Source organism: Saccostrea echinata, unplaced genomic scaffold, assembly GCF_033153115.1.
Source record: "Saccostrea echinata isolate AGI-Se365-2 ecotype Australia unplaced genomic scaffold, CSIRO_AGI_Sech_v1 ptg000047l, whole genome shotgun sequence".
NCBI lineage: Eukaryota > Metazoa > Mollusca > Bivalvia > Ostreida > Ostreidae > Saccostrea > Saccostrea echinata.
The window spans coordinates 16,542,272-16,562,630 of NW_026889796.1; the positions used below are offsets into that span (position 1 = coordinate 16,542,272).

Genomic DNA, 20,359 nt, shown 5'->3' on the forward strand with positions numbered 1-20,359 from the left:
TAATAGTATATGTACCTTATTTATATTAAAATTTTTTTGTATGTTTTGTTTAAACTGTCTAGTCATTTAGACATTCTGTGATGTACATATTTGAATTGCATACACTAGTCATGTTTTACTCAGTTTTATATTTCATGATGTAATGGCTCAGGATATAATATGCTTATGCCATTGTACTCATAGTATGTTTAATAAATTATATATCTCTTTGTACTTTAGTACTTTGTTTCTTAGAATTGTTTTATTTTTGCTTTCTCAAACTGAATGTTTTGATTAATAGATTAGAGAGTTTATTTTATTTTTTTTTCTGAATTTTAAGTGGTCAATAAATCTTTAAATGTATTTTCAATAAAAAGTCCATGTTATATACTTAGATTTTCTCTTTAACCTGGTGACATAAGGATATGTTAGATTATGAGAGGACTGGGCTCTTGATTCTCTATAATTGGGGCTGTTTAAAGGCCCCTTTCTCAATTCAAAAAGGTACCTTTTTTCCCAATTGAATGTGTTAATTTTTCCAATCATCACTTCCTCAAACATTAAAGAACATTTAGTAAGAAAATGTAATTACTAGACTCGTTATTCATATTCCTCTATATTGCGAAATGGAAATGATAAACACCAGAAATCAAATATTTAATGATTTTAATGCATAATGTTAATTAATGATTTTCCCAAAATTCACCAAAAGGTCGCTAGTTTTCCCAAATTTTACCGCCCTGGCCCCCAGTCACAAAAAGTGTCGTGAGAGTTCTGGATGATGACTCAGCGGCCGTATCAATGCATTATATTAAGGTAGTACACACTAGAGAGGCCAAATTTTTCTGCAATTTTTTTTTAACTTTGAAATTTTGCTCTAGGATACAAAATCTCTCTTTAGAAATTCAACCACACATTTTGCCTACATAGTTTGAAATATGGCCTATCAAACCCCTGTAAGAAGATTGTGAAATGTGACATTCGAACTTGAGTGTGTGCGTTATTTAACAAGAGGCCCAAGGGCCTTAACGGTCACCTGAGTATGATACAACAATTTAAAGGATGCATAGAGTATAAAATGAACTGGGGGTGAAGCTTTGTTGCCCAAAAGCAAGAAAAATAGGGTGATCATGATCAACAAAATAATTGGTCTTAATATTCATTAACAGTTCATAAATTAGGTTTTAATTTGTTCCCCATTTATCACTATCACCATACAGTATATTAACAAATTATCAATGCTTCTACTATTTTAATCCCTTGTTGAAATCTCTTACATTGGCCTCTCTTGGTCCTTGATGAACATTTGATAAGACAAGTTATTTTTGTGTCATTTTTATTTATCTACTACTTACAAGTCTATCTGATCATTAAAACTATAAAAGTACTTTTTGTATTATACAATAAAGGTTTTTGCATAATTCTCTTATTCTATTTACCTTTCAAGTACATTATTTACAGTGATAAATTATCAAAAGTAAATGGCAAAGGTGAATAACTCCTCTCAGTAGAATACAAACTAATTGAGCCCTGGCCAGGACCAGAACACTTGACCAAATGGTCCAGATGTTCAAAAATCTGGTAAAAATTCCCTTCCTTATAAAAACTTTTACTTTGTTTGCCTCAGATATGCCCAGGTGTGGAGAAGATTTTTAAAGAAATAATGCATTTTTACTACAGATTCACTATATTATCAATAGAGCCCCCCCCCCCCCCCCCCCCCCGCAATACCAGAGCTTCTGACACTGGGACTATAAGTTTGCTCATCATAACTAATCACTTTGTTTATCTGCTTAACACTAAGGAGCAAACAGGATTATTTAATAGAATTAATGCATTTTCACTATATTATCAAGAGCCCCACCCTCACACCAGCACATATGACCCAGGGGTCATGAAATTCACTACTCTGGAAGAAGCACTCTTGCTCATCATAACTATACACTTAGCTTCTTTGCTTTTTTAACCAGAAGCAGAAAAGAATATTTTCAAAGAAATTTTGCTTTTTCACTTTATAATCAATAGAAGCCCCCCTACCACCCACCACCCCCACCCCCCACTAGAACCCTTAAACCTGGGGTCATTAAATTCACAATTTTGGAAGAGGCATCCTTGCTTATCATAACAATGTACTTAGTTTGTTTAAATAATACCCAGGTGCAGAGAAAAAGATTTTTAAAGAATTAAAACATTTTCACTTTATAATCAATAGAGCCCCACCCTAGCACCAGAACCCCTGATCCAGGGGCCACGAAATTCACAATTTTGGAAGAGGCATCCTTGCTTATCATAACAATGTACTTAGTTTGTTTAAATAATACCCAGGTGCAGAGAAAAAGAGTTTTAAAGAATTAAAACATTTTCACTTTATAATCAATAGAGCCCCGCCCTAGCACCAGAACCCCTGATCTAGGGGCCACGAAATTCACAATTTTGGAAGAGGCACTCTTGCTCATCCTAACTATGTATTTAATTTGTTTCAATAATACCCAGGAGCAGAGAAGAAGATTTTCAAAGAATTAATGCATTTTCACTATATAATCAATAGAGCCCCGCCCTAACACCAGAACCCCTGACCCAGGGGCCATGAAATTCACAATTTTGGAAGAGGCACTCTTGCTCATCCTAACTATGTACTTAGTTAGTTTATTTAATACCCAGGAGCAGAGAAAAAGAGTTTTAAAGAATTAAATTATTTTCACTTTATAATTAATAGAGCCCCGCCCTAGCACCAGAACCCCTGCCCCTGGAGCCATGAAATTCACAATTTTGGAAGAGGCACTCTTGCTCATCCTAACTATGTACTTAGTTAGTTTATTTAATACCCAGGAGCAGAGAAGAAGATTTTCAATGAATTAATGCATTTTCACTATATAATCAATAGAGCCCCGTCCTAACACCAGAACTCCTGACCCACGGGCCATGAAATTCACAATTTTGGAAGAGGCACTCTTGCTCATCCTAACTATGTACTTAGTTAGTTTATTTAATACCCAGGAGCAGAGAAGAAGATTTTCAAAGAAATAATGCATTTTCACTATACGAGGGTTGTCCAAAAAGTTCGTGGACAATGGCGTTTTAGTCAAAATGAATGGTTCAAGATATACTTATTGTATACCAAAGTATTAGTTATGAAAATCCAAGTCAGAATAGTTTGGTTTTTATTGTTTGAACTTAATATTTTTTGTAAAAATCGCGGTCATTAAAGGTCGCCGATAGTGTGCATGGACCAGGGTTAAAATGCCATAAACTTTTTAAAAAAGTGTTCTGATTAAAATGATTATTTTTTTTTATAAAGCGAGTCAAAGCTTAATACAAATTAAATGTGCTGCAAATAAAGCGGCTATCGTCATTTTCTGATATCTTTAGTATTACTTACTAAATAGACAGTGAGAATATTAAGCAAAAGCCGCAAGAAGTACGTTTCAAAAATTGACAAAAAAAGCGACGTCGGCCATCCGAACGGAACAGCTTCCAATCATACAATTATGATTTAATATGATTGAAACGACATCAGGCACAAAATATTTATTCAAACAACTTGAAATTATTGGAATATATTCAGTTCATTGATTTGTAATTGGTGTATACGATTTTTCAACGGTGTGTAAAATTTCGGAGACACTACATGAAGTGGAAAACCACTGTTATTTGATGAAAATAGGATATCCCTGTTCATAACGTTGTTATAAATCTAGTCGGACAGGGCTGTGCAGCCTGTGTATACGAACTGTTTATATTGATGACGCTCGTAAATTATCGTGTATTGTTTTGAATTTTAAAAATTAAATCATTTATAGTCTATACATAAATATAATGCACACACTTGGCAGTGTGGCATAATAAAGAAAATTAGCATGTGTCCATGAACATGTGATAAAAATTCAAAATCCATATTTTTGACGTTATCATGAAATTAGCGTTACGTCAGACTGGGCTGTGCGGCTTGCATATACAAAGTATTTACACCTATAATGTTCATAAAACAGAGTGCATAGTTTTAATTTTTCATATATTTACTAAATCATGGTCTATATTAAGATATTATCGTACGCGTTTGCGGATTTCATTAAGAAAATTAAGCATGTGACCACCCTCGTATAATCAATAGTGCCCAACCCTAACACCAGAACCCCTGACCCAGGGGCCATGAATTTTCACAATTTTGGAAGAGGCACTCTTACTCATCATAACTATATACTTAGTTAGTTTATTTAATACCCAGGAGCAGAGAAGAAGATTGTAAAAGAAATAATGCACTTTCACTATATGATCTATATAGCCCCGCCCTAGCACCAGAACCCCTGACCCTGGGGCCATGAATTTCACAATTTTGGTAGAGGGCTCAGTGCTTATTACAATCATGCCAACAGTTTGACGGCTTGATGTCCAGGAGTAAAGAAGAAGATTTTTAAAGATTGCATTAATTTTGGTGGTTTTAGCCCCACCCCTCAGGCCCCAGAGGGGCAGGGACCATGAAATTCACAATTTTTGTTCCCCTTTACCCATAGATGCTATATGCCAAATTTGGTTGAAATTGGTTGAGCGGTTTCAGAGAAGAAGCTAAAAATGTTCAAATGTTAACGCACATCGCACGACGCACGCCGACGGACAAAAACGGATAACAATAGGTCACCTGAGTGACTCAGGTGACCTAAAAATTAATTCCAATCGATCTATTACAAAAATGTGTGATACTTTTTATAAATACAACCTTTCTGTTACTTCATTTTAGTAAATTATATTAATACTGGTTTATATGAGTAAAATATGCTGAAAAAATAGAACATACATGTACATAGCCCAGGAATTGAAAATTCACAGGTAAGTAACATCCAAAGTTCTCTTAAGAGAAAATGTATTATTTAATTTTTCAAAAAATTAAAAAAAATTAACAGAATGATTGAAATGGAATCTAGATTAAAGTGGGTCAAAAATGACAAAAAATTAAACAGACAGTTTCAGATATTTTGGCGAATTAAAAAATATATTCAATACAAAAAAATTAAAAGAATCGCTTGATGACGTCACAATATTTGACCTCTTGATATGACCTTGACCTTTATTGTGTAAAAAGGATGGAGACTTCTTATAAATACATGTATTAAATACATGTATGTCCACATATACCAGGTCTCTACTGTAATTGGATCAAAAGATACTTTCTATTTAATAACAGACTGTCATATCGCACGTACATGTAGATGGTATAAAAACATTCTAAAATATAGGCTCCCTAATGACCAATATAAAGGATGTCTCTGATTTAAAACAAAAAATGTATGGAAAAACGTATCACGGCTCATTACTTTTCTTACAAATATTATACAATTATGGACTCTTTCGATGGTGAATAACAAACCATATTCATCACCGAAAGAGTCCATAATTGTGTATTATTATATAGTCTATTTATAGTCCCTATATAATCTATACAAACGCAAACGGTTCATAACACTACATATTCACCGGAGGGTCAGTGAGCGTGCAGCAGCATTGTGACGTCACAATCAATACCTCAAACAACGTTGAGCACAATGGTTGCAACGGTCGGAGCTAGCTAGATATTGAGCAGGAAAAATTGTTTCACAAGTCTATGGCAGGATTATTTTCTTAACATTTCGATGTCTTACACACAGCGAAAAGAAAACACCGAAGATATAGGTTGTAATCTGGACATTTGATTATTTTTCTACGACAGAAGTTCGTTAATGAAAATGGAATCGTCAGGCAGCCTTCAATGTCTTATTCATTCAAATTCTGACTATATAATAAAACAATTATGGACTCTTTTGATGGTGAATATGGTTTGTTATTCACCAGAAAAATATCATTATTGACCTCGGCTTCGCCTCGGTCAATATTGATATTTTTCTGGTGAATAACAAACCATATTCACCATCAAAAGAGTCCATAATTGTATATTATTATATAGTCTATAAATAGTCCCTATGTAATCTATACAAACGCAAACAGTTCATAATACTACATATTCACTGGATTTGAGGCCGTATTCACCGGAATGTGAGTGCGCGTGCAGTGGCATTGTGACGTCACAATCAATACCTCAAACAACGTTGAAAACAATGGTTGCAACGGCCGGAGCTAGCTGTGTATCTGAACAAGAAAAATGTTGGGCAAGTCTGTCGCAGAATTATTTTCTAAACATTTCGATGACTTACACACAGCAAAAGGAAAACACGAAGTGTTAAGCTGTAATCTGGACTTTTTTTTTTAATTTTTCGACGACAGATGATGTTCGTTATTGAAAATGGTATCGTCATGCAGACTTCGATGTCTTATTTATTCAAAGCTTGACTATATAATAAAACAATTATGGACTCTTTCGGTGGTGAATATGGTTTGTTATTCACCAGAAAAATATCAATATTGACCAAGGCGAAGTCCATGATTGTTTTATTATTATATACTAGTATAGTCAGGCTTTGAATAAATAAGACATCGAGGTCTGCATAAACAACTTACTGTTTAAAACTAAGTGTTTCAATCACTTTATTTTTCAAATGAAATTTTATGAGAGCATAACTTCCCGATATCTATTTAAATAAATAAAAAAAAATACAAAGTACAGAAAACGGGAATGTTTGTGATTTTGGGATTTGAGTGTCCTCTAATTTTCAAAACAAGAAAGATAAAACTCATTGTATATGCAGTTCTCGATTTTTAATGGAATACAACAAGAAAGGATTTGCCATAAAATTACCCAGAATATTTTAAAATACATTCGACAAAATCCCTGTCAACGAATTTTGAGACACGGGGAATTGTAAGTACATTGATTTCAAGATCCCATTTCCAAGAATCTTCTTTTCTGGAAACATTGTGTATTTCTTGACATTTGAACAAAAAGACCTCAGAGCGTATCTAAAGACATCAGTGGGCACAATATTCTTAAAATGAGTAGCTGTCGGCATGTACATAAGTGGACTTGTTTGGGGAAAAAATTGCATGTCCTTCTCCAGCTGGTTTATAGCATTGCGTGTTTTACTGAACGGTTCCTTATGCTTTTTTTCGTGCGATGTTTCTTTGGTATATGCACTCCGATGAAGACCAACATTTAAAATCGAAAAAGGAAATTCCCTTATGCTTGTAGCTCTGTATTTTTCAGGTTAGCACATCAAATCTTTGCTGCAATCCACCTTGAAATACATATCCAAATTTTGTCTATTTCATCAAGTTGGTTGTATAATTAAAACTGAATTTTTGTAATCATTTTCCCATAGGCCGTCCTTAGTTAATAATTTTACAACAGGAATCCCCTCCGAAATCCACAGTAGGTATCAGAGGAGGGTACAGCCCGGGGAGTAGCGGCACTGCTGTGAGAGGCTGTTGTTGGAACTGGATCTTCTTCGACGGGTAATACGACAGTCTCAGACTTGATGCCCTCGTTACCTGTTTAAATATGGAATATATAAGTATGGAATACCGGTATGTAACGAACATTTTTTCTGGTATTAATACAAAGGAATACCAGTATATATTTGTTAAGTTATTCATACAAAAAGGACTTTGAGGCATCATCGAAAAATTTTGTTTCACCATATACATGTACTATATGAAAAAGGAACATTTTTTCTTTTAAATTACCAGCCCATCTTCGCAAGCCTAGGGTTTTGGATCACTATACTTCCCACAATATGTGGAAGGCTTAGCGGACCGAAAACCCTTGGCTCGCGAAAGTTTTACAAGCAGATTTCCATCTTATTTTCTCGGGATTCACATTCTTCGTACAAAGTTTTTTAATATGATAATTTGAAAATTTGAAGAGAAGTTTTAAATATTTGAGTTAAATCAGAACTTGAAATCTAAATATATTCTGAAGTACCTTGAATTTTCGACGAAATCCATTTGTAGGTCCACTGCGCGGATAAGAATAATAGATGAGCTGTAACGATCATGTTGATCTGAATATCAATCATAAAACAGTTGTTTGGCGACGACAACGGAGCGCAATCGCTCTATTATGACATCATAATAAGACAATAACAATACACTTGACGTAGAACGCAGGTTTGCTGACGTTGTAAAAATTGTCTGTATACGCAATTTATACGATTTGGACGACTTTCTTGTGCACATTTGATTATGACGTCACCATGAGAAAGAAAAATCTGCGATGATTTTATTTTGAAAAATTCTTCAGTACAAATATTTAGAGATACATGTATAACTTTTGGTGGAATTGGTAGTTTAATGTTATAATATTTAAACAGCAAACTTAAGTTATCACAAGTAATGAAAGCTTTTTACGATTCGAATACTCGACGCCGAAAACATAATTTGTTATCATATTGAGATCATAACGCTGTCACGAAACACATTTTTTTTTTTTACCTTTTTTTACATCAAAAGTTTAAAACATATCTAAATCTAGTTAACGTATATTTTTTTTAAATTTTGCCTTAATTCTCTATACAAGCACATTTTCTGTATTTATAGGGTAATTTACACTGCATTCCTCGCCGATTTTTCTTCATTCTTGTGCTAAAATAGCGCTACGCGATTTCTCACATACATAACTCCAAAAATTTGCTCTTAATTTTATGAAGTAAACATTATAATTCTATCTGACTTTATATCAACTACAGGGGCTTGTCTTCCGGATTGATAAAATGTAAAATAAAGTAATAAAATTTTGAATCTACTTTAAATACACTTAAAAAGTGTTACAGTAAAGATTCTGACACTTTCAGACAAGAAATACCATGTTTAAAAAAAATCTTACCTCACCTATAATACATAGTTTATGTATATAGGTTGCCTTTTTAAGGGGAACTAGATTACACTTGCCGGTAGGGGACTAGTATTGCTTAATCAATACTTTCATAATGCTTGTTATTCACGTTAAGACTTGGTATATGCAAACAGCATTTTTTTTTAAATAATCATTGTATTGTCAACTTGATCCCATTTCTTTAAGAACATATTTGTACTTAACATCTAGCCAACAACTTTAAGGATCCCACTGGAAATAAGTCCTTGGCTTTCATCAAGTTATCAATACGCATCATAACCCAATATATTTATGTTTTCTAAATTTCTGAAATATGATTGATTGATTCCGATGCATTTTATCTATGACTTTTTTGGTGCCAAACATTAAATCTATATTTTTACAGTATCATGTTCAGAATATATTGTATCAATTGTCTTTCTTCGGTCGTAATTTGATTTTTTTAAGGCTTCCTTAGGTTTAAAATACATTATAAGGAAATATTTCGTATTTTCTTTTGACATGCAGTTTCATATATAGAGGATATTCATTGTTTTTTAGCAGTTGAATATGGAATTTATTTTATGATTTAGACAGGATTTTTTTTTCAAAATATTTTCACGAGTGCGAAGCAAGAGTGAACAGCTGGTGAAAATATAAAAAAAAATGTTCTTGAAAGCTTACATAGTAAATCATTAACAAATTTTCTTTCTTTTTAAATTAATCTTATTTATTTTTCTAAATGGCAAAGTGATATATTACTTTTTCCAATTAAAAAAACCCAACAACATATACACTGTATTGTTACGAGCAAGTGCGAAAAAGTTGGAAAATGTATACGGATACTGATCTTAGATCGGTTCTGTTGTTAGACAACATTGTCTAGCTCAATGAGGTGCTTTATAGTTTAAGCACATCGTTATTTGTTGACAATTTTCCTACATTGGTCGATTGGAATTTAAGTTTAATTAAAAGAAATGAGAACAGTTGCAGTGCTTGGAGGCGGCATTGCTGGATTGTCCTCAGCCTTCTTTCTTTCACGAATGTCATTGCCGAGTGTGTCTAAGGTAGACCTTAATCACATGGACTGTACTGAACAGCTGTTTACTAATCCGAGATTCCTCGGACTTTTTATTTTATCAGAGTGTGACAACTAGCCCAAATGGTATATAATAGACTTGGGTTATAATATCCCAATGGGATATAGATTCACATTGAAAAATAAATAAGCAAAAAATATATATATAGCGAGAAATAAGTTAGGGATGGGTATCGCCAAAAAGTTCATATCGCAATGTTATGATTTTATTTATATATAACAAATCTTCATAATTTTTCTTATTATGTTGTGAAAGCATAAAATTCGTTTTTTTTAATTCATTTGTATAATTTTTATAAACAAAATGGCATAGAATAGAGTCCATAGATAAGCACTTGTAATTAAAAAAAAAAAAAAAAAGTATCAAGAAAAAACAATATTACCCAATGTTATGGTCACACATATAAACCGGTTAAAGAAATGAATTATGGAATATTTGAATTACATTTTTCATTATTACATTCATAACTGTTTTTGATGGACTTTTGAGCCTGAATACCGTTCATTATCTCCATATATTTCATTAAAAGAAGAAAAGTTGATTTATCATGAGAAATAACAATAAACTAGTCTGTAGTACCAGGGACCTATATTCTAATGGGATAGGCAACTCCTTCAGTGCCATTGTTCATTTACCCAAAATGTCACGCACAACACTACAAGTTTTTCAAACTACATTTATTCCCAGTAAAAAGCCTGTTTTCTGATAAATGTAATCAGTACTTTTTGTGTATTGGAATGTATTTTTGTTAAATTTAAAAGCATACATTATAATTATATAATTTAAATATAAATCAAAGAAACACCAAAAGGAGTATAAACAGTGTCAACAACAAATCTTGAATGATTTTTTGATAGATGAATTATAGTTTTGATCTGAAATATTTGATAGCATTAGAGATATATTTAATTAAAATTGACTTACGAAATTACGCAACTTACAAGGTATTGTGAGACTTGCGAGAGTTGCCTATCACGTTAAGATAAAGGTCCCTGGTAGTACATGTATTATTATTGTATAATATCATAAATATTATTTGATTTTTTTTCTTCCTTTCATGTTAATTTGTATGAAAATTATGTGTATTCTTATCATCATAATTAACGTTAGTTCATTAATTGTTTGACTATCATTTCACTCTCTATTTTGTGACTTGGAATCCGGATGGTTTCGTCCCTGTTACCTGTTCGCGCTGAGTAGTTTCGCGTCGTGTCCCTGTTCCCCCTGAGTGGATTCACCCCGAATAGTTTTCTTCAATCATACAGTGTACTTGATGTTTATTGAAGCAAAAGTTGGATCACTGAGTGTTTAGATTAACATAATTATTAAGCACTTTAATTAAATTTAATTATGAGTTGTCTATTATAAAACTAAATGGTTATTTCAGATATTAACGACAGATGATATGAACTTTTCTTTAAAAAAATCACGAACAGGGGAATAAAAAACTTCATCTGTGTTAAAAAATGTAAAATATATACATTTAGTTTAATCGTTTCAATTTTATTCCAACAATCTCCATCTTTTTCTCAAATTTTGATCTACGTAGATTTACTTTTATTATTTAAAACATAATCAAATACATGTAGGTGTACCGTATAGATCCGTTTAGATACAATAATTACCTTTCCCATAGAAACACGCAAAAACCATAGAACTTTGGAGATTTGTCAAAGCAAACTGCCAATATACACACCTGGAAAATTTTGACACCTTTAATTACAGGTCAGGGGTATAATTGGGGCGAAACCACTTGGAGTGTACATGTGATCTGGGCGAACCCGCCTGTTACTGATACTTGTGCCTTTGTATGCCTTCTGGGCCCAAAAATGGAATAAATATGTTGCTAACTTACTTTCTTCTGAGGCTTAAAGGATAAGAATTTACAGACTTCAATTCACAACTGCTTCTATGGTTGCATACACTAAACGTAGAAAATAATTGATCTTGATTTTAAAGTCAAAGGACAAGATAATAAAGTTATACATTCTGTCTCTGTGTAACACTTTCTAGGTAATACCTTAAAAAATTTTCTTTATTTTTAGGGAAAAGGGGGGGGGGGAACTTTTTAAATTTTTCTTCTGAAGAACAGCAGGGTGAAGGTGATGGACATTGTGGTTCATGGGCCTATCTTACTTTTTCCCCCAACCACTGTCTTGTACACACAACAAACTTATTCTTTACTTTATATAATTGGCTTTTCCTATGAGTTTTGAGATGTCCACTTTTATTTGAAGTGGTGATTACCAGAGATGTATGTCAATTACCTGACAGTACTGTTAGGGGTTGGGGAATGGGTCATAGGCTTCATGCATAGGTGTCGGAACCGGGGGGGAGGAGGGGGCTTGGGGGGGTTTAGCCCCCCCACTTTTTTTGCAAAGATAGACATAATATAGGCATTGAAAATTGGGCTTATCTTTTTTTCGTTGGTTTAGCCCCCCACTTTCAATTAGCCACCCCACTTTCAATTTGCTTCCGACGCCTATGTCATGTACAGTAAATATTGGAGGAGAGGTAGAATCAGATGTAGTGTGATGGTTTTTTAAGGGTCTACAGCAGGCTAAAATAAGGCCCCATTCCCACTGCAAGAAGGCAGGTATTTTCCCCAGTTTTTGCTTTAAAATTCCCAAACAATGAAAAAATTCAAAGCAGGGTAGCTTTATTGTTCATAGTTCTCAAAAAATGTCCCACAGATTAAAATTATTACCTCAAAATTGTTGAATAAACCTAATTTTTTAGCCTTTGTTTATTTAAATAAGGTAAGTCTGGGCCAAATTGAAAGTAGAAGGAGTTAATGCACTGGTTTGGGTCCCCTTACTTTTCTTGTATGAAATGTTTTTCCCAATTAAATGTTTTTCAATAAAATGTCACTATTTTTTCCCAATTTGAAAGGCCCACACCTTTGATATCAAGACCTAAAAAAAACCCCCATGGTCATGTATCTAGGAAGATTTAGCGATGTTATTCCATATTCTTGCAGATAGTTGTGATTGAGGGCAGCAATAGACTGGGAGGGTGGATTCAGACGCAGCACCTCGAGGATGGTACAGTACTGGAAGGGGGACCAAGAAGTTTCCGCAGTGGAGGAAAAGCAGAGGCAACCACATTAGAACTAGTAAATTATACAACTTTGTAGATGATATTGACTTTTAATGTAGCACAATTAAAGTTCTCATTTAATTAATGATTCAATTCTAATTATACTTGAAAAGCTTGTGTAGGTGTCATTATTTGTGATGTTGTTTTCTTAGGTGGATATGCTGGGTCTGAAAGATGAAATTGTAACTGTGTCAAAGGAGAAAATGAGGAGAAGGCTTTTTATCAATGGAAAACTAAAGGAATTTCCACAAGGTGCTTATGGTCCTCATGACATTACCAATCCATGATCATGTTCATGCTATACATTATTAACTTTTAATCTCATTTAACTCCAAACTAGTTTGAACCATTTTTAAAGCAACCTGTAGGAAAAATTTTTTCTTCCATCAGTCATTATGGAAATGGAAGTTCATCTGAATCAAATCCAATACATGTACTATACATTTATTGACTGGGTTTGAGGGTATTGTGTGTCTTGTTGGACCCAAGAACCAAACTGTTGCCCGAGGCTGTCAGGCTGATGGTAAGTAGTTTGGTTCAATGGTTCTGCAAAACACATTTTGCCCAAAAATACAGTTTATAAATGTTTTGTTACACCTTTTACTATTTAATTTGACTTATCTTGTGCTGGCCTCCATATTTGTGATACTTTGATGTAAATTTCATTAATCCGCATTGCAAATTCAACTCAACCAATTCCATAACTGTTGAATACCAAGGAATGTTAGGAAGTTATTGCTGATTGAAATTGTTGAAGTCAAGGCTTTAAGTTGATGGGTACATTAAGGGGTTTCTTTGATATGCAAATTTATTCTGTCAGGAAGAGCAGGTGACTCAGGTGAAATTTCTGGCCTATGGGCCTTTTATTTTGCATTCCACAGTACAATAAATCATGCAGATGTGTTTAGCAGGAGTGAACTTATTCAATTAGTATTTAGAGTAAAACACACTTAAAGCGAACACATTTATAATAAATTGATGCTTATAGCAAAGTGATTATTATATTGTGAAGCTAATGGATATAATGAAGTACGTTTATAACGAAGCAAAATGGTCCATCCCTAGCACTTTACTATAAGCATGTTTTACTGTACACCTTTGTGATTCTAAGGCTCCATAAAATGCTTAAAATAATCTTTTTCTGCATAATTAGCAATTCTTTTTGTTGAAGATAAGTTGTGTCTGTATCCCTGTTTCTTGTCTTCAATCTTAACCTAGTTCTTAAGTCTAGTGTTTAACAACATAAAAACTTTATAATAGCTTATGCAAAATAGGTATGCCATGACTTTGAATCAAGGTCATTTGAACAAAATCAAAATCATTCTTGTTGGTTCATAACTGTTACAGAGAAACATTAGGAATTCACATTTGGCACAAGAGTAGCCTATCATCAGAGGGTTTGTCATGACTGTAATCCAAGGTCAGGCTAAATTAAGGATATTTTCAATAGGCATCTAGATTTTACAATCACATGTTGTATAAACATGAAAGTTGATTTTAAAGGTATCTACCACTAAGCTGCTAGGTAGGCCCTGTTCATTTGAGGTAAATGCCATCCCCATCTTTATTTACATGCTTTATTTTGATATTTTCAGAGTTTGATAAATGGAATCTTACCAAGTCTGTCCTAAAGGGAATTTTTAAAGACAGATGGATTTTATCTCCGATGGAGGATGAGTCAGTCCAGTCTTTCCTGTCAAAAAGATTTGGGAGTAACCCAGAGGTGACTTTTTTTCTTTTATTGTGAAAACAAAGCCTCAAGTTTACAAACAGAGAAAATTGTTGTTTTAGAGAATGAAGAAATAGCATTGATTGCCTCTAGGGATGGAATCACTTTGCAACATAGTATGTTGTTGTTGTTTTTTTTTTTACTACCCATTGATTTTAGTCATCAACTGTACTTGAAGTATTTAGTGAACTATTATTTTACTTCACTGCATAAAAGATATAATTACTTTGAAATAAAAAAATAATTTATTCTGAGACAAAGCTTTACCTTTAAAATTTAATTTAGTAAGTAAACCCAGGTTTAAGTGTAAAAAATAATGTTTCTAAAAAAAAAAGCCAGAAGAGATGGTTCCTTTTAGTAGACCATAGCTATGGTAATATTTAAGTTTAAGCTTAATATTACCTCTTAAACTGACAGATAATGGCATTTGCTGATTCAATGTTTCGAGGAATATTTGCAAGTAGTATTGCTGATATTAGCTACAAGTTCTCGCTTTTTGGAAAATCAGGATGCAGTTCTTTAATACAACTTCAACATCAAATGAAACAGACCAGGGAAGGTAGGTGTATGTTTTTTAGCTCACCTGAGCTGAAAGCTCAAGTAGTTTTTCTGATCACCCTTGTCCAGCGTCTGTCCGTCCATCTGTAAACTTTTTTACATTTTCACCTTCTTGTCAAGAACTGAATTTTAACCAAAGTTGCAGTATTGAGTAAAGGGTATTCTAAATTGTTAAAATGAAGGATGAAGGGACAAGTGCCCCCCCTTTCCAAGGGGAGATAATCAAGAAAAGACAAAAATATGGTGGGGTCTTTAGAAAATTTTCTTCTCAAGAACCACCAGGCCAGAAAAGTTTGAACCTAATATGTGGAAGCTTCCTGAGGTAGTGTAGATTTTAAATTTACAGATGATGGCCCCAGGGGTTAGAGTGGGGCCACAATAGGGAATCAAAGTTTTATGTTTAAATATATTGTAAAAATCTTTAAAAGTCTTCTTCTCAAGAATCACTGTGCCAGATAAGTTTAATCTTATGTGGAAGCTCCCTTAGGTAGTGTGGATTTTAAGTACAAATCATGGCCTTGGGGCTAGAGTGGGGCCACAATAGGGAATGAAAGTTTTACATTAAAATATATAGTAAAAATCTTTAAAAATTTTCTTCTCAAGAACCACTGGACCAGAAAAGTTTAAACTTACATGGAAGCTAGGGTTCTAAGGTAGTGTTGATTATGAGTAATTGTTCTATCATGGACCAGGAGGATAAAGTGGGACAACAATAGGGACGCAAAGTTTTAATTGATTAGATATATATAGGAAAACTCTTGCCTGGGGTTAGGATGTCAAAGTTTTATGTAGACATATATAGGAAAAATCTTCAAAAATCAACTTATCAAGAATAGCAGAGCCATGATTAGACATATTGATATGGAAGCATCCTCAGGTAGTTTGGATTCAAGGTTGTTCAAATCATGACCCTTGGGTAAAGAGCGGAACCACAATAGGAGATCAATGTTACTCAGGCAACCTATTGCTCTCTTTTTTTGTCCATCGTCGTGTATTGTGGGTCATTCATCGGTCAAAAACTATTGAACATTTTCGGCTTCTTCTATTGAGCAACTGAACCAGTTTCAACCAATTTTGGCATATGAAATCTATGGTGAAGGGAAGTAAAAATTGTGAATTTTATGGTCTCTGCCCCCCCCCCCCATAGCTTGAGGGATTGGGCTAAAACAATCAAAGTTAGTGCAATCTTTAAATATACTTTTCTTTACTCCTGGACATCAAACAGTCAAATCGTTGGCATGACTAATAAGCATTGAGATCTCTACAAAAATCTGTAATTCATAGCCCCAGGATCAGGGGTTCTGGAGTTTATAGAGTGGGGCTCTATTGATCATATAGTGAAAATACATAAATTCTTTAGAAAATATCTGTCTTCCCCTTGTATATTTAGCAGACAGGCTAAGTGCTTGATAAACAAAAGCGTCTCTTCAAAAATTATGAAATACTTAGTCCCTGGGTCAGGGGTTCTGGTATTATGATGGGGCTCTATTAATCATATAGTGAAAAAAAAATTCTACTCTGCTCTTGGGTATTTAGCAGATGAACTAAGTGCATGATTTTGATCTTCCAGAAGTTTGGATTTCATGGCCCCTGGGACAGGGGTTCTGGTGTCAGGACGGGGCTCTATTCATTGTTTCTTTGAAAATTTTCCTCTCTGCTCTTGGACATCTAGGAGGCAAATATAGTGCAATTTAAGTTGTAATGAGCAAGGCTGTTTTTACAAGTCTGAGATTTGTGAAATTCTGGACCACCGGGTTAAGTGTTTTGATGCTGGGCAGGGCTCTATTGATCTTGTAGGGAATGTTGCACTCTACCGAGAGAGATTTTTCCCCTTTGCTATTCACCAATGATAATTAATTTCTGTAAATTATGTAATTGATAGGTTAATTGAATAAAAGAATTATACAAGAATTTTTATAATTTAATACAAAAAGTACTTTCATAGGTTTCAATGATCAAGTAGACTTGAAAATACATGTAATAGATGAATAAAAATGCAAAAATATAGTATCTTATACATTAAATGTTCTTCAAAGATCTAGAGAGGCTATTGTTGGAGGGAAGTTGATGGGTTTACCATATATGTTGTAGTACTTGTGTGGTGTTCAGCCTGCATGGTGATAGTGACAAATGGCAGTGTTCTAGTACTGGCAAGTACAAGCAAGTAAATAGATCTACTTGAATATAAACTGTTACTGAGTACCTTTACTAGATTTATTATTTGTTGATTCATGATGGATAAATTAGGTCCTAATACTGTATGGGTTGGATACCTTAAGTGCTTTGAGGAATTGGAGTGCAGTTTAAAACTGAGCTTTCAGGGGTTCAATTATTTCATTCAGGCTATCTATTTTACATCGTTGGATTTGTAATAAATTAAAATTTTTCAAATCTTTCATCATAAAACAGATCAAAAAATATCTGTGAAGAAAGTATAAGGTCGAGGCCACAAAAGGATATATAAGTTTTCCAAAGGAATATGTAGAAAAAAAATCTTCTTCACAAGAACAACAAATTAAGTCACGATTAGTCATATTGATATGGAAGCATCTTTAGATAGTGTAGATTCAAGTTTGTTCAAATCATGACCCTGGGGAGTAGGGTAGGGCTACATTGGGGATCAAAGTTTTACAGAGGAATATGTAGGAATTTTATAAAAAAAAAATCATCTCAAGAACAGCAAAGCCATTATTAGTCATTTTGATATGGAAGCATCCTAGGTAGTGAAGATTCAAGATTGTTCAAATCATGACCCTCAGGGGTAGGATGGGGGCCATATTTGGGCATCAAAGTTTTATATAGAAACATATAGCAAGAAATCTTTAAAAATTTTCTCCTCAAGAACAATAGAGCCATGATTAATCATATTGATATGGAAGCTTCCTCAGGTAGTGTATATTCAAAATTGTTCAAATCATGACACCTGGGGGAAGGGTGGGGCCATAATGGGCAATCAAAATTTACATAGGAATCTATAGGGAAAAAAAAATTCAAAATATTTTTCCTAGAGAACAGCAAAGGCATGATTAATTATATTGATATGTAAGCATCCTCAGGTAGTGTAGATTCAAGTTTGTTCAAATCATGACCCTCAGGGGTAGGGTGGAGCCACATCTTCCTCTCAAGATTCAGTTCAATTTATTGATTCAACAATCTGAAACATGTTGGCATACAATCATGTTACGTACAGAATGAAAAGTACAATGTGTTATCAGATTACTAAAACATACCTAAGTACATACATAAGTATACAATTCAGTGAAGTCAACCACGTTTACAACTTTAAGTTTATACATAATCATTTGGCAACCAGTATAATATGAACAGAGATGAATTGATTATATAATGTATTAAATAAGTTAAGAACACAATTCAAAGCATACAAGAACAGTGAAGCCATGATTATTCATACAAATAAGAAAGCATTCTCAGATAGTTTAGATTCAAGTTTGTTCAAATCATGACACCTGGGGATAGGGTGGGGTCACAACAGGGAATCATATTTTTACCTATGAATATATAGGGGGAAAAATCTGCTGATAAAGAACAGTTGAGCCATATTGACTCATTGTGGCCCATGGGCCTCCTATTCTTGACCTCCTGACCTATACCATTGCTTATTTGTCTTAAATCTAGAATCTGATGGCATTTATAAGATATTCTAATTTTTTTTCTGAAGATTCTTTTAATTTGCTTGCATGCAGTCCTTTAAAAAAGTTTCAGAATGATTTTATTCTTGTAGTATTCTTGTAGTGAATTAATGATGAATTGTAACCAGGGGTTGTAGAAAAAGTGCATATACAAACCATGTTTGTAGTTGAATTGTATTAAAGCAAAATATGAAAAAAAAATGGTGTGTAAAAAAAAAAAAAAAACAATAAATGAAACAAAGCAAAATATATGAGTAAGTCACAAAATTGGAAATATAGTGTAATTAATACTAGGGATGGCAATCGAATACAGAATTGCTAATTGGTTAACCGCAAGACGTTCTGACTGATTAACCGGTTAATTGTATCAAAATACACATTTTCTCAACATTTTTTTTTCTTTATTCACATACACAAGAAGACTAAAAAGGAGGTTAGACGTTATAACATTCTAAACATTCTGTTTATCTTGAACAGGAAACCTTATGTACATAATTATATTTTATTTCAATTTCAATAGACAAGAAAAAAATTAAGAAAACCATAAAACATGCCTGAGAAATCCGACATGAAGACGACTAAAATGGAAGTTATACGTTATAAACTTTCTGTTTATCTTGATCAGGAAACCTTATGTACATAATTATATTTTATTTCAATTTCAATAAACAAGAAAAAAATTAAGAAAGTCATGAAACGTACCTGAGAAATTAGACATTTATAATTTTCCAGATGTCACACAAGTTCATTCTGCATTCTTCCTGTCTATACTATTACAGTTTATGAGAATAAACTGTTGTCTTGTCTTGCTTTGTCACCATAAGCAAGACTAAGTTTGAACTTTCACTTAATTAACAATGCTTGTCTAAAGCTATATAGACATAAAATATTGTTTATTTAGAACTGGGAATACAAAATTACCTATTGAGTTGGTAGATGGTATGTTTAACATCCCTAGAGAAAATAGAATTTATAAATTATAAAAAATTATTTAACTGCAATGAAATTGGTGAAGAATTTCAATACTTATTTAAATGTACTGATGTATCTAGTATTAAGAACTCAAGAGTTATGTATTTGTCAAAATATTTTCAATCAAATCCAAATGTTTTGAAATTTGAAATGCTTTTTAATGTAAAAAATATTAATCAACATAGCAAAATTTGTAAATTGTTAGATATTATAATTGAGAGAGTTGGCTCTCTTGGTTGTCACTTCTTCAGACATGTAATATTTTCTGTTCATTATATTGTACATATCTTCTCTTCACTGTTTTGTCAGTTATGAGAATAAAGTTCATGTTCATGTATGATTTAATAGATAATGGCAAAAGATAGATCACAGTGCTCAACTCTGATTTAATTAATTTCATTAAAGAATTACAGGACAGTCAGGGTACCGACAGGTTGTTTAAACAGTAATTAACACCTCACAAACTGACCAATTACCCATGCGATCTCAATCAAGAGAGCCATAATTACCTCCAAATAGATATGTGAAATGCTAAATT

The 20,359-nt window shown here is 33.2% G+C and overlaps 1 protein-coding gene across 1 annotated transcript in view; it reads left to right on the forward strand.

Annotated features, from left to right (window-relative positions):
• The first annotated feature begins 9,676 nt into the window (after positions 1 to 9,676).
• Positions 9,677 to 20,359, forward strand: part of LOC133202317 (protoporphyrinogen oxidase-like) — a 38,556-nt gene continuing 27,873 nt past the window's right edge. The window contains exons 1-5 of the mRNA XM_061338114.1: positions 9,677 to 9,780; positions 12,794 to 12,928; positions 13,065 to 13,164; positions 14,508 to 14,635; positions 15,059 to 15,200. Coding sequence (XP_061194098.1) covers positions 9,691 to 9,780; positions 12,794 to 12,928; positions 13,065 to 13,164; positions 14,508 to 14,635; positions 15,059 to 15,200 — 595 coding nt within the window. The 5' untranslated portion in view covers positions 9,677 to 9,690. The remainder of the gene's footprint in view (positions 9,781 to 12,793; positions 12,929 to 13,064; positions 13,165 to 14,507; positions 14,636 to 15,058; positions 15,201 to 20,359) is intronic.